Here is a 15,293-nt window from a genome sequence, read left to right as displayed (position 1 = left end):
CTCAATAAATGTTTGCTTAATTGATGGGTAAATCATGTTAAATATTAGAAAAGACTATAATTGTATGTGTACACCCTGATCCTCTTAGTTTGCAAGCACACTGGCTATAAATAAATGTTTTCTACAGTTCTGGTACCTACTACTTTCTCACCAACAGTCAGTGCTTATAGATCATTGATACTGAGAATGAAAACCAAAATTAGATTCAATGTCTAACAGATGATTCATAATTACCATGTCCACAACAGCATTCTTTATTTATTCCCCAAACCTGCTCCACCTTCAATCTTTCTGTTCTCAACTAATCCTGTTGGTTTTATCTTCAAATATTTTCAAGTATGACCATCTCTCACTACTCCTGCTGCCAACACCAGTGATTTCTTAGGTTACTGTAATGACCGGTCTCTGTGCTTCTGTCCTGCCTTCTTTTCAGCAGCCAAAATTATCTCATTAATGACCTAAGTCAGACCATGTCATTCCCTTGATTCCTTCAATGGCTCCCATATCACTCTGAGGAAAAGACAAAAACCTTACAAGTGGCCTAAAAGTCTCTATGGGATTATGTCTCTCACCATATCCTCTAAATTTCTATCCCTCCCATGTTTACACCACTCCAGGCACAAGGACCTCTGTGTTGCTCCTCTAACTCGTGACGAATGCTCTCTACATAAGAACTGTTTCTCTGACTGAACTTTTCCTTCCTTCATAGCTATATGACTCACTCCTTGCCTTCTTCAAGTCTTTTCTTGGATGTCAATGGAGCGATGTATATTCTGACCTCCTTATTTTCTTTTATTTATTTATTTTATCCTCACCCAAGGATACTTTATTTCTTGTTTTTAGAGATAGAGGAAGGGAGAGAAATAAATGTTGATGTGAGAGAGTAATATCAATTGGGTGCCTTCCATATACACTTGGACCAGGGATCAAACTTGCAACCTAGGTATGTGCTTTGACTGGAAATCAAACCACAACTCTTCAGTTCCTGGACGACACTCCAACCAACTGAGCCACACCAACCCTCTAGAGCACTGACCACCCTATTTAAAATCACACCTTTGCTCTACACTTCAGATCCCCTTACCCTGCCCTTAGCTTTAGAACGTATCACAAAATTTACTGATATGTTTACTGTCTGTCTTCATCCACCAAAATGTTAATTTCACAAGGGCAAGTCTTTTTGTATGATTTGTACACTGATATATCCCAAGCACCAAAAAAGCTGGGCACAAAACTACCACTCGATATGTTTTTTGAATTAGATATGAGATTCTTATGTGGAATATTGATCAACAAGCCTCACTAAATAAAATCTATGTGGTTATACATAAAGCAATATTTCAAGTTAATTCAAGTCAATGTTAAATTGTTCAAACAGGTAAAAGCCACCTTCCCAAACACCATCTAATTTGTTCTGAGCTAGTTTAGGTATATTTAAACTGTATAGGTATGTTCTGTTTGTATCAAATAAACCCATGGTATGCACAAAGCAAACCCACCATCCAGGACAGAATGTAAAACAGCACAAAAAAAGTCAAAATAAAATAGTACATCTAAAATTCTGCCTGTGAAAATGGACTGTTCCAAATGTAAACAGTAAAACTGATAAACTTGTGAAAACCAATATATTTGCCAAAATCATAAAAACAGTTTTTTAAGAGGTTATGTGTTATTTTTTCATTGTTGGTACAAAACTAATCATCCCTGGCTGGGTGGCTCAGTTAGTTAGAGTATTGGAGTATACACAATTTCCATTCAGGGCACATAACTAGGTTGTGGGTTTGATTCCCAGTTGGGGTGCAAAAGGAGGCAATCAATCAATGGTTCTCACATCAGTGTCTGTCTGCCTGTCTGTCTCTCTCTCTCTCATCAATAAAACATAACATCATGTGAGGATAAAAAAAATCTAAGTCATGTCCTTTAGTAGGTGAATGGCTAAATAAACTGTGGTATGTGCAGACAATGGAATACTATTCACCACTTTATAAAAAAGAGGTATCGCCCAGACTGGTGTGGCTCAGTTGGCTGAGCATTGTCATGCATAATGGGGAGTTGCTGGTTTGATTCCTGGTCAGGGCACATTCCTGGATTGCAGGTTCTGTCCCTAGTTGGGATCTGTATAAGAAGCAACCGATCAGTGTTTCTCACATCAATGTTTCTCTCCCTCTCTTTCTCCTTACTTTCTCCTCTCTCTAAAACAAATAAATAAATTTAAAATAATTAAGCTATTAAGCTATGAAAATATATAGAATAAACTTAAATGCATATAACTAAGTGAAATAATCCAAAGTGTAAAGGTTTCATACTGAATGATTTCAATTATACGGCATTCTGGAGAAGGCAATACAGCACTACGGAGACCGTAAAGAGATCTATGTTTGCTAGGGGATAGTGGGAGGCCTGGAATAATAGAAGGAGCACAGAGAATTTTTAGGACAGTAAGAACATGCTGTCTGCCACTATAATGATGCATACATGTCATTATACAACCCGTAAAATGTACAACAAGAGTGAACCCTAAGATAAACTATTGACTTTGGGTAATAATGTTGTATAAATGTAGGTTAATCAGTAGGTTAATTGACATCTGTACCATTCTTGTGCAGATGTCAATAATAGGGGAGACTACACATGTGTGGGAGCAGAGGATATGTGGGAAATGTCTGTACCTTCCTCTCAATTGTTCTGAGAACCTAAAACTGCTCCAAAAGAATAATCTGATTAAAAAAATAATTAACAGCTAAGTGACACATATTCCATAATATTTTCACCTGTGATCATTTAAAAAAATCATTTATTGTTACGGCTACATAGGCGAGATTGAACACTCTGAAGCGGTGTATAAAGTTAAGCAAAGGATTTTAATAATGGCCAGGAGTTGGGCAGACCATGAGCTGGTCTTTAACAAGCTCCAACATACAATGGAGACTAAACGCCAGGTTTTTATACTCGTGCAGTCTCTTTGTTTCTTCTTTGGTGGGAAACAGCCTTAGGAAGAGGGGGCTGGACCGGACTGCAGGAATGTCTTGGCAGTAACAGGAACAGAAATTCACAAGGCTATAAGGTTATCTCCTGCGGCAGCATAGCTCTTCAGCCAGGGACGAACTCCCTGCGAAGCAATCTATTTTCAGAGGGTTAGACATTCTGCAAAGCACAACCTTCACAAATGTTATAAACCAGACACAAGTAAATGGAAGGTGATAGAGGCTGAGGTGCTTTTAGCTTGTAAATCACTAATTGCTGTAACACTCCTTACATTCCTTTTTCCAAGGCTTTTTAGCAAGTCCTTGCTACTTCTTACAAAGAACATTTAAAGCCCTTACATGCTTACATACTGAAACTTTTTACAGGGAATATTTGGTGCCCCTACATTATTATTACTGAAGTAGTATATGTACATTATAGAAAATTAGAAAATACAAGCAAGCAAAACTTAAAAACAAAGTCTTCAGATTGCCACTGCCAGAGATCCCCAATGTTAACTCTGTAGTGCAGGTGCTTCTTAACTCTCTATAATCATGCAGGTGTATACAATATATGGGTTTACATATTTTTGATGAAAATAACATTATACTGTTTTTGCATCTACTTTTGTTAAGCCAATGATCTTTGTCTTTCCATTTCAGTAAGATTTCATCCCATCTAATACCCAAACTGCAGCAAAATTCCCCCTACCCCGCCCAATTTATTGAAACAAAACAAAACAAAACAAACATTACAGCTAGTTTATCAAAAACAGTATCTAATCCAGGACAAATGTATTGAGAAAGTCACTTTGAAATTAATAGTAACCCAAACTTCTTTAATTGTATTATTTTATGTCAAAAACTTTTCAAAAACTCCTTTATCTGAAATTAGTCATTTTTATTGTTACCCTTATCTGAATGTTATTTAAATTTTTATTGGTATACTGTAAATTTATCAGTAAGTTGTTAGATAAAATTATAGAATAAATACTAAAATGTACAAGATCTTCAAATATAAAAATTAGAGAAAATTCGTTTAATTATAAGAAACAGCACATTAGATCATTTTAACTGTCTGAACATTCCACAGTATTATAGAACAATTTGCTCTTGATGAGTTTTTATTAGTGTGGTCATCTGATACTGATTGTTAAAAATTGTGTTTTCTCTTTTTACTACATAAATGAATTGTTAATATTCTGTGGCATTTTATTAAGCTTTTTCAGTAAAAACAAAAACAAAAACAAAAAGCAATAAATTTATTTTTGTTATGGTTAGGTGATAAAATGGCAAAGACCCTCGAATGAAAGGAAAATAGAAATCACTTGTATTCAACAACTCTTTTTTTCTTCAGTATCCCATAAATTTTAGCATACAGCATGGGCCAAAAGTCAGTTTACAGTTGTGAGTATGCAAAACACAGAGTTTGTTTGTGTATTATTATTTATTAATTATTGTATTATTTTCTATTCAAACAACCGTAAACCTACTTTTGCCCCACCCTGTATATTGTCCTTGAAAACAATTAATGGAAGACTTACCGTAGTAATTTTCTGAATGAATCTTTGTTCTAAATATAAAGTACAAGTACATAACCTATGTATAATTAATAAATCCATCTGAACGCATAAAGAAAACTAAAGACTCTCAAGTTATTCCCTGCATAATATTTTTAATAATTCTATAAATTTGGTTTTGAAATCATTCTAAAAACTTCCGAGTTACCCCCAAAGATAAAAATAACTTGTGGCCAGTTTAAAGTGTTATTTACTGGGAAAGAGTATGACAGTTTCTCACAAAACTAAAAATGTAACTATTATACAACCCAGCAATCACAGGCTTTGGCATTTATCCCAAGGAATTGAAAGCTTATTTTCAGAAAGAAATCTTTTACATGAATGTTCATAGCAATGTTCATAGCTTAATTTATAATAGCCCCAAAGTGGAAACCACCCAAATGTTTTCCAGTAGGTGACTGAATAAACAAACTGGTTCATCCATACAGCGGAGTACTATCAGCAATACAGAGGAACAAACTATTGATTCACCAAACATTGTGGATGAATCTTCAGAGAACTATTCTGAGTGAAAATAGTCAATCCTAAAAGGTTATCTGCTGCGTGATTCCTTTTATACAATATTCTTGAAATTGATACCAATAGACAGGCTGTCTGGACCACTGGGAGCAGACTGAAGGTGTGGTGTATAGCCAGACAATATCTTTGTGAACTACCCCAGTACACTGAGTTTCACAGCACTTCCACAGGCTGGGCTGCACTGCCTGGGTAACCAAGCATAAGCTCCCTGGCCCCTGGACAAGATGGTGGCAGGAGGAAGTCCTTATACTGAGCATGCACAAGGCTAACAAGATAATTGGATAAGCAGGGGGAAAGCCCTCCTGCCCCCTTCCTGTACCACTTTGGGGGTGGGACCAGGGAAAGGCAGGCACATGGGGCATAGAAGTTAAAATGGAGGGAGGGGAGGTGAGGACCAAAGAGGCCTGTCAGTCTAGCCTCAGGAAAGAAGGCATTGGTTGAGAGGTGAATCCACCTAATGCGGGTGAAAGTTTAGGAATTTAATTGGTAATTCTTAGAAAACACCTGGTCCACCCCACACTCTGAATGAATATAAACCCAGAGGAACAAAGAGATCTCTCTTCCTTGTGGCTGCTGCTTGGAAACTGCACTGGACGGGTGTACTGGCCTGTCTGCTCCATGGGCCACGTGACTGCTGTCACATGACCCATGGTCTCCATGAGTGAGTCTCTCTCTCTTGCTGACCTGGTGGAGCATTTGTTGGTGTCTTTGCATGCTTTTTACCTTGTGGCCTAAGAAGCCACATGACCAATGGCAGCACTGGTTCCACATACAGCTCCCAGAAGGGAGCTTGAAGCCGGACAGCAGCTGAGATGACCACTTCCTGGATGACCACTTAGTAGCTACCTTGGACTCAAAGGACAGTACTTTAAAACGGAGCAGGAATTCTGGGCACTGCCCTTTGTTTTGGTCTTGCTGAGGACAGCAGGGTTTTATCTGGATTTTTCAGAGGAGATGAGCTTTGAGAAGGGGCATACCCCCATTGTCCCAGACTGTTCTGCAGGAATAAAATTTTTTTCCTTTCTCACCAGCCTCTGCCTCTAGAGTTTGCCTTTTGGTGATCATGGTGGGCAGCCGAACCCCACTTTGGGCTTGTAACAAAATGACAAAATTTTAGAAAAGCAAATTATAGGAAAAAAAATAGTATTTGACAGGGTTCAGGTGCAGGGAAATGTGTGGGGAAAGTAAGAATACTATAAACCTGAGGGATCTATGTGGCAATGGAACTGTTTTGTGGTTATAGATGCAGAAATCTCTCCATCTCCATGGGCTACAATTGTGTAGAAATACACACACACACACACACACACACAAATGAGTACAAGCAAAACGGGAAATTTGAATAACATCAGTGAATTATATCATGCTGAAATTCTGATTGTGATATTGTACTATAGTTTTGCAAGATATTACTACTCAATAAAACTGAGTAAAATGTGCATGAAATCTGCCTATATTATGTCTTAAAACTCTATTACATTCTGCACAAACAACTATATTCATTCTCTCAACCTCAAAGCATATAGAAAAATGGAAACAATTTTGTTTAAATGACAATAATAAAGCCACCTTATTTTTATTTTTATCTTCTTTAGAAATATTGGGGAGACCTGGCTGGTGTGGCTCAGTTGATTGAGTGCCAGCTTGCAAATCCAAAGGTTGCCAGTTTGATTCCCAGTCATGGTACATGCCTGGGCTGTGGGCTAGGTCCCTGGTTGGGGTGTGTGAGAGGCAGTCAATCCATGTTTCTCTTTTTCTCCCACCCTTCCCCTCTCTCTAAAAATAAATAAATAAAAACTTTAAAAAAAGAAATATTGTAAAGGAAAGTTTTATAGCTGTACATTACTGGAAACACAATTACTTGTCTTACTCTTTTCACATAGATATTGCGTAATCAGAGCTGGCCTACTTAGGGCTATGGATCAAGGAGAAACCAGAATAGCAGTAAGTATTTCCAATTAATATTGGTTAAGAAAGAAATAAGGTAAGCTCCATCACTTGGATAATTCTGCAAGGGTGAGGGAAAGAAGAAAGAATAGTCTTAGCAAAGCTATGTTTAAATTTAACTAAGATAATTGAGCAGACCTCACCTGCTAGCCTTTACTTTTGAAAAGTTCTGTCTCATAACCAAACTTGACTTTTGACATATGCAAATCAACCCGGTATTAGCCCCTCCCATAGGAAATGATAATAGACTTTGCTCATTGCCAGAAGACATGTTGAGGGTCCTAGCCCAATATGTTGACTGGCCTGGTGGGGGAAAAACATGGAGATGCAAATGACCTACTGGATGTGTTAATGGGCAGGTTCACCTTAACTGAAATGTGTGTTTGGCAAAATGTGGAGATGGCATCTGCAGAGGATCAGTCAGGCAATTCTTACAGACCTCTGTGAGTGACTAGGAGTCTCCACTCCCCTTTCCCCACTTCCTCCTTTCCTCTTCCTTTTCCCCTTTCCTCCTGCTCCTACAGGCCCTTGAGTTGGTCTGGGAGCTTCTTCTTCCCTCCACCCTCCTTCCCCCTTCTTTCCCTCAATAACCTGTTGTTTAATCTTAGAGTGGTCTCTGGGTGATTACTCAGAGCAAAGCTACTTGACATTTTGGTGCCGAAAGCCGAAAGGGGCTCCGAGAGTGGTCACCAGCAGCTTGCAACTAGGGGAGCAGTGGGCTGCGGCAGCACGTCCCAGGCTTAACCCCTGATGCTGTCTGTTAGAACACTCTTGCCCCTTCCTGTTCCACCTTGCTTGAGAGATCTGCCCATTTGATGACTTCTGCCTCCGGACCTTTTGCCTTGACCTGCCCTCAATCCACACTGGACATGACTAGTCAAGTTTCATCTCATCTGGTGAGTCTCTTGTCAGGTTGACCATCTTGTTTCTGAGCCTACTGTGGCTCTGCTCAAAAATCTTAGGCCTAGGTCAGTCTTCCTTGGGGCCTTGTGCCTCCTTGAACTTCCAGAGGTGGCTGGGGACACCCTCCCCATGGACAGTTTTCTCAGGGCCTTTGCACCTCATAGAATCAGCAGCTTAAGTGGGGACACTCCTTAACTCTTTTGATTCATTTCATCTCATGCTCACCCTTTGGGCCATTACTCTCAGTGTCATGGGAGCATATCAGTCCCAGCTAAGAAAGCTAATTTTCTCTCCATTGTTGCCTGGCCTCAATATCCTCTAGATAACAAATACTGTTGGTCAGAACATGAAACATTTGACTTCCAAATTCTTACTGATCTCAACAACTTCCTCAGGTGTAACAGTAAATGGTCCAAAGTTCCATACACAGGAGCCTTTTTGACTCTTCACACCAGACCGTCCCTTTGTTCCTCATGCTCCCTACTCCAACTTATTCTCCTTCAACAGACCTCCACCTGCAGTTCCTCTGTGTCACTGGATTCCCCCTTCCCCCATCCCCTCCTGACTCACCAGCCAAAAACAAGCCATTGCAGACCCAGGACTCCATCCCTTTCCCCTGCTTGTCCCTTTGGCACCTCCAATCCCAGCTCCCCTGTGAGTTCCAACTGTCACCAGTGGTCTAATCTTACTCTTAACCTACAAGGCCCTTTTATAGAAAATTCCACAGTACCTGACCCCATCTAGAGAATGACCTGGGCAGAGACTATCTCAGTTCGGAAAAAAAGAAACCCAGACAGTATCTTTAGGAGGTACCTGGAACATCTATGGGGCACTCAATGCAGGCATAGCTCCAACAACTCTCAGACTTGCCTACCGCCTTCATCTTCAGGTATGCCTTTGACATTCAGGCATTTTCTTTCTATGTGGATCACAAGCCTACCTCTGTCTACCTACTAATTGTACAGGGACCTCCACAATTGCTTTTCTAGCCCCTCACCTACATATGATGCCACCTGACTTGGGGATTCCTATTCCCACTTCTACAGAAATAAGAGTAAAGTGAGCTCCAGTACTAATTCCCAGCCTGGCAGCCCTTGGCATTGTTGCTGGAGTTACAACAGGGGCAACAGGGCTGGGAACTTCCATCAAATGTCATCAGGAGTTATCCTTAGGGCTTGAACAAAGCCTAGAAGATACAGTGCAGGCTATTTCCAACCTTCAATATCAGGTAAACTCCCTAGCCAGAGTTGTCCTTCACAATAGAAGGGCTTTAGACCGCATTTCTGCCCATAAATGGGGTACCTGTGACTTTTGGGGAGAAGATTGATGGTTTTATGTTAACCAAGCTGGAACAGTACAGGACATGGTTAAGAGGCTAATGGATCAAGCTGCCCAATTAAAGGATAAAATAAGTAGCTCATCAGATTTATGATTTGACTTAACTGTCCTTCTTAGGGCCATCCTTCTACCCCTCCTTACACCTTTGCTAACACTACTTTTAGCTCTCATTCTAGGACCTTATCTCCTGCAACTCTTTATCAGCTTCATCAAAATAACCATCAATACAGCTATGGTACAGACAGCCCACACCCTGATGCTCCTGTCTACTCCTAAGTACCGACCCCTACCAGCACAAGAAACATTGGAGATATAGACATGGAAGGTAATGTACACTCTAACTATGATCCTATGTCAGCAGAAAGTAGTCAGAACGAGTGCAACTCCCTTTTCCCCTAAACCCTCCATCCATGACCCTGGACCTCAGTATCATTCTTTTTATTACAAACAAGAGACTGAAAGTGTAAGAACGTGGAGGCAACTGGAATGCCCACCTGGACTTTTGATGTATGCATATGAACTCTATGCAACTCAACACTGTCCTAGCCCCTCCCATAGGAAATGATAATGGACTTCACTTGTTCCCAGAGGACATGTTGAGGGACCTAGCCCGATATGTTGACTGGCCTGGTGGAGGAAAAGCAGGGAGATGTAAATGACCTACTGGATGTGTTGACGGGTGGGCTCACCCTAACTGGAATGTATGTTTGGCAAAGTGTGGAGATGGGGCCTACAGAAGCTCAGGCAGGCGATTCCTGTGGGCCCACATGGGTGACTGGGAGCCCCTGCTACCCCTTCCCCCTGACCCTTTCCCCTTCCCCTTCCTCCTATGGGCCTTCGAGTTGGTCCAGGAGTTTCCTCTATCCTCCACCCCCTTCCCCTTTTTTCCTCAGTAAATCCATTGTTTAATCCTGGAATAGTCTCCAGGTGGTTACTCAGAGCAAGGCTACCTGACAACTATATCTGAGATATCCAGCCTAGATCAGTTCTCCTTCAACCAACCACCTTTATTTATATATTGGTTTGTTTTTGTTTTTGTTTTTGTGAGAGAGAGAGAGAGAGGGAGGAAGAGAGAGGAAAACATCAGTTTGTTGTTCCACTCATTGTATTTATGCATTTATTGTCAGCCAAATATGTTTAGATCTGCTTTCAGAACTTTAGTTTGCCTAGAGCTCCTGTTCTCATTCCCCTTACCTCCACCCTCACAGAAACTCCCCAGTGAAAACAGTTTATTTCTTCTAGAAGGTTCTGTGCTTGTACTCTCACTTTATCAAAAATACACAGGGGCCAAACCTAGCTCACATCTTTTTCAATCAATCATGTTACAAACTGCTCTCAGGCATTCGCCTTTCTCAGCATATTATTTTCTTTTCCTAACCCCCACACAAAAAAAACTTCTGTGAAATGGGCAATTTAATTTATCATTATCTACTCGTGTGCTAAACTGATCCAATTACCTTTACTTCTTTCACATATTTTTGTCTTTATCCACACAAACACTGTCACAGAAACCACAGGAAAGGGAACTTAGTGGATTAAACCAATCACACTCTGTCCTCATGAGCTAACCTTTCTTTTTCAAGAAACTTTAGTCCTCTATCTTTACTCTATCAGAAATGTCCAGGGTAGTGAACTTTGTTCAGTTCTTCTTCAACTAATCACATTTGGATCTGCTACCAGACTTTTACTTCTTCCAGAAAGATATGTTCTTAATTCCTTCCTCACAAACTCAGCCTTTATAAACCCCCCATGGGAGTAATTTTATACTTCATTTCTCCTTCAACTGAATACTTAACTGTTTTGAAAATTCTTGAGACCAAAACAGGTTCACTTGGAATTTGGGCAGATGGAAAGATAAAAATATGCAGAACTGTGGAAAATGCCTGATATGTCTTTATTTGGGGCGACCAATGCTGCGCTGCTCTCCTGCGCTGACCTGCTTCCTCCTTCACTGCACAAGCTCTCTCTCCCTCTTATCTGGGTACTGGGACATTCAGCATCCACGCTTGCTTGCTCCCTCAGTGGGGGTCCCATCCTTTCTATACACCATGCATTGACAAAGCTGGCCGCTTGCCAAAATATGGCATCGATGGTTATATAACTATGAGTGCTCTGTGCATGTGAGTCTAATTGTCATCTCTGAGCTGCTCTTGCCCAGACATCCAGGTGAGGGAGCCTGACTGACTCTATTTTTCCCATATTGATCATACTTCCTGACCTTGACTTCTTCCAGAAAGTTCTGCTCTCATAAGTTTACTATATCAGCAATCCCCAGAAGAATGACCTTAATTCAGTTCTCCTTCAACCAATTATGTTTGGACCCCCTCCTGTGCTTTCATTTTTCCCCAGAATTTTCTCTCCTTATTCTCTCTACTTTAAAGGTTTCTGTGAGGATGGGTGGAAGAAAACACAACATTCTAGAAAAACTAGGAGTCTGGAATGCTGTCTGAACATGATTGTTTGAAAGAGAACTGAACTAAGTTTCCACCTCTTGGAGTTTCTAGGAGTGTGCCTGTATGGAGGGTGGGAATGGAGTGGAATGGGCTAGAACTGTCCAGAAGGAGTAAAGAGCAGGAATAAGGCTAAGAACATAACTGGATGAGGTAATTCTGATTAAGTCCCCATTTCTGTGTTTCTTTTGAATTGGGTATATGAGGAGTGAGCATTCTCAGACACATACAGATCTGGGAGCATATCAGAACATAATTGGTTGAAGGAGAACTGAACTAAGTTTTATACCCAGGGTGTTTCTGTTACAGAATGGGGGTATCCAAACCCCCCCAGAGCTTGCAGCTGGGGATGGGAAGAAGGAAGCAGCTTTCAGGATGCCTTCACATGCCTGGGGCTAGTGGCTAGTAACTTTGTTGCACAAATGGCTTTAAAATTTCCAAGACCCAGGAAGATGGGAGGGGTCTTGGACCATGGTATGGTACTGAAAGAGCGGACAGAGCCTGCGTAGGGTCCCATGAATGGTCAGAACTGGTTGCCACACCCACTGGGTCAGAGGACGCAGTCAGAGATTTTAAAAGCAGCTGCAGACATTTTTAGCGGGGGCTCTCCATGCTGCTTTAAGAGGGGTTCTCCAGGCTGCTATAAGAAGGGAGTTCTCCATGCAGTTTTGAGAAGGTTCTCCACACTGTTTTGAGAGGGAAACACCATGCGGCTTTGAGAAGGCAGTTTACAAGGAGGCTGAGAATACACGCGGTTCTGCATTGAAAGCTGGCAGGCACTACAACACAGAAAGACCTCCCCAATCAGAATTGAATGATTGGCAGCTACCAGGAAAGCTGAACTGTGTCTAGGAAGTAGGGAAATGGTATTTCTAACTTTTCTAAAACTAGCCTGGTTTGGTAGGGGGAGGCAGAACTATGTGTTTGTGGGTGTTTTAAAGAACGTAAGGTCCTGCTATTCTGGCGCCTCCACACCGTCCCCTGCGGGTCCCTTCTGTGTGCAATGGATGGCATTGTCCCAGACATAGCAGTTGGTACAAAGCGAGGATCAGACGAGCTCTTCTCTGCCTGTGTTACTAATGGACCCTTTATCATGAGCAGCAACTCGGCCTCAGCAGCAAATGGAAATGACAACAAGAAGTTCAAAGGCGACAACAGAAGTGCAGGTGTGCCCTCCAGAGTGATCCACATCTGGAAGCTCCCCAGTGATGTCACCGAAGGCGAAGTCATTTCTTTGGGACTGCCCTTTGGAAAGGTCACCAATCTCTTGATGCTGAAAGGGAAGAACCAGGCCTTCATCGAGATGAACACAGAGGAAGCAGCCAACACCATGGTGAACTACTACACCTCGGTGACGCCTGTGCTTCATGGCCAGCCCATCTACATCCAGTTCTCCAACCACACAAGGAGCTTAAGACTGACAGCTCACCCAACCAGGCGTGGGCCCAGGCAGCCTTGCATGCGGTGAACTCAGTTCAGTCAGGGAACCTGGCGCTAGCTGCTTCAGCTGCTGCTGTGGATGCTGGGATGGCGATGGCTGGCCAGAGCCCAGTGCTCAGGATCAACGTGGGGAACCTCTTTTACCCAGTCACCCTGGATGTGCTTCACCAGATATTCTCCAAGTTTGGCACAGTTCTGAAAATCATCACTTTCACCAAGAACAACCAGTTCCAGGCACTGTTACAGTATGCTGAACCTGTCAGCGCCCGATACGCCAAGCTCTCACTGGATGGGCAGAACATCTACAACGCTTGCTGCACACTCCGCATTGACTTTTCCAAGCTCACCAGCCTCAATGTCAAATACAATAAAGACAAGAGCTGAGACTACACTCGTCCAGACCTGCCCTCCGGTGACAGCCAGCCCTCATTGGACCAGACTATGGCTGCGGCCTTCGGTGCACCTGGTATAATGTCAGCCTCTCCGTATGCAGGAGCTGGTTTCCCTCCCACCTTTGCCATTCCTCAAGCTGCAGGCCTCTCTGTTCCCAATGTGCATGGGGCCCTGGCCCCTCTGGCTATCTCATCGGCAGTGGCGGCGGCAGCGGCAGCAGGCCAGATTGCCATCCCAGGCCTGGCAGGGGCTGGAAATTCTGTCCTGCTGGTCAGCAACCTCAACCCAGAGAGTGCCACACCACAAAGCCTCTTTATTCTTTTTGGCGTGTATGGCGATGTGCAGCGGGTGAAGATTTTGTTCAATAAGAAGGAGAACTCCCTGATACAGATGGCAGACAGGAGCCAGGCACAAATGGCCATGAGTCACCTCAATGGGCATAAGCTGCACGGGAAGCCAGTGCGCATCACGCTGTCTAAGCACCAGAGTGTGCTGCTGCCCCGTGAGGGCCAGGAAGACCAGGGACTCACCAAGGACTATGAGAATTCACCCCTGCACCGCTTCAAAAAGCCTGGCTCCAAGAACTTTCAGAACATCTTCCCGCCCTCAGCCACTCTGCACCTCTCCAACATCATGCCTTCTCTATCCAAGGAAGATCCTCTTCTCCAGCAACAGCGGAGTTGTCAAAGGGTTCAAGTTCTTCCAGAAGGACCGCAAGATGGCGCTGATCCAGATGGGCTCAGTGGAGGAGGCCATCCAGGCACTCATCAACCTGCACAAACATGACCTGAGTGAGAACCACCACCTGCGGGTGTCCTTCTCCAAGTCCACCATCTAGGCTCCACCACCATGGACCAGCCTGCCAGGCAGTCCCAGTGACAACTTCCATCATTCCAGAAAATAGCCACTTTAAAAGCAGCTGAAGTGACCTTAAAAGGCCAGAGATTTTATTTTTTTAAAGAGAAATCAAATCAGATTACCTGTTTTAAAAAAATTAAATCTAACTCACCTTGCTCACCTTAGGGAGATGGGGTGCCAGCCTCAGGCTCTTGGTGATGCATGGACATTATGCCTGCTCCTCCCTGGCCCCTTGCTTGTGCCTTCTGCAGCCTGCAGGGTAGGCAGTCCCAAACCTCCATTCAGTTTTCTTGTGCCTTAAAAAGTATTGCTCTGGCAGGGCCTTCTTGCAGTAGCAAATGTTATAGAGGTTTGGGGACTGAGGGGACAGCCTCCTGCAGGGATCGTGTGCCTGGTGTGGCAGGAGGATGCCAGCTGCAGGATCTGCCAGTACCCCAGTTTTCTCATTTTAATCAAGTGTATGATTCTCCCCACACCTGGCTTGAGATGCCCCTCCTGGGCTAAGACCCCTGCCCTGAGGGTGCATCCCTGGCACATCTTCAGCTTGGAGCTTTGTTTCATTGTAAATCTCTTGTGCTTTGATGCAGTTGCAGACATCTGTGCCTAGCAATATTTCCAGTTGACCAAATATTCTAATCTTCATTTATATGCAAAAGAAATAGTTTTACATAACCTTTTATATAGCAATATGATAAAAATGGTATGAGTGTAATCTAAATTTCCTGCTTATATGACCTCGTATACTGTACTTTTTATTTTATTCCTTGTAATTAAGTTGCAGGGCAGGATCTAGTTTCCAGGGCAGATGCAGTGGGGGCCACTGAGGAGCCTGGGTTCTTACTAGAAAGTCCCAGGCATGAGACTTCCAGATGCCTTACACTTACCCTGTCCTCTTGTCTGGG

General features: G+C 42.7%; 1 protein-coding gene across 1 annotated transcript; it reads left to right on the top strand.

The window, feature by feature from the left end:
• Nucleotides 1-12,656: 12,656 nt before the first annotated feature.
• On the top strand, nt 12,657-14,621 carry LOC149991151 (polypyrimidine tract-binding protein 1-like). Its single transcript, XM_090264253.1, is given in 4 exon segments — nt 12,657-13,099; nt 13,102-13,597; nt 13,670-14,189; nt 14,191-14,621. Coding segments are annotated over 4 exon segments (1,593 nt in total). The 5' UTR covers nt 12,657-12,703; the 3' UTR covers nt 14,372-14,621.
• The last annotated feature ends 672 nt before the right edge of the window (nt 14,622-15,293 follow it).

This window comes from Furipterus horrens, unplaced genomic scaffold (assembly GCF_987537825.1).
Source record: "Furipterus horrens unplaced genomic scaffold, mFurHor1.1.pri manual_scaffold_17, whole genome shotgun sequence".
In the NCBI taxonomy this organism is placed as follows: Eukaryota; Metazoa; Chordata; class Mammalia; order Chiroptera; family Furipteridae; genus Furipterus; species Furipterus horrens.
Note: the sequence above shows the minus strand (reverse complement) of the source record. Positions and strands in the feature narration are given on the sequence as shown.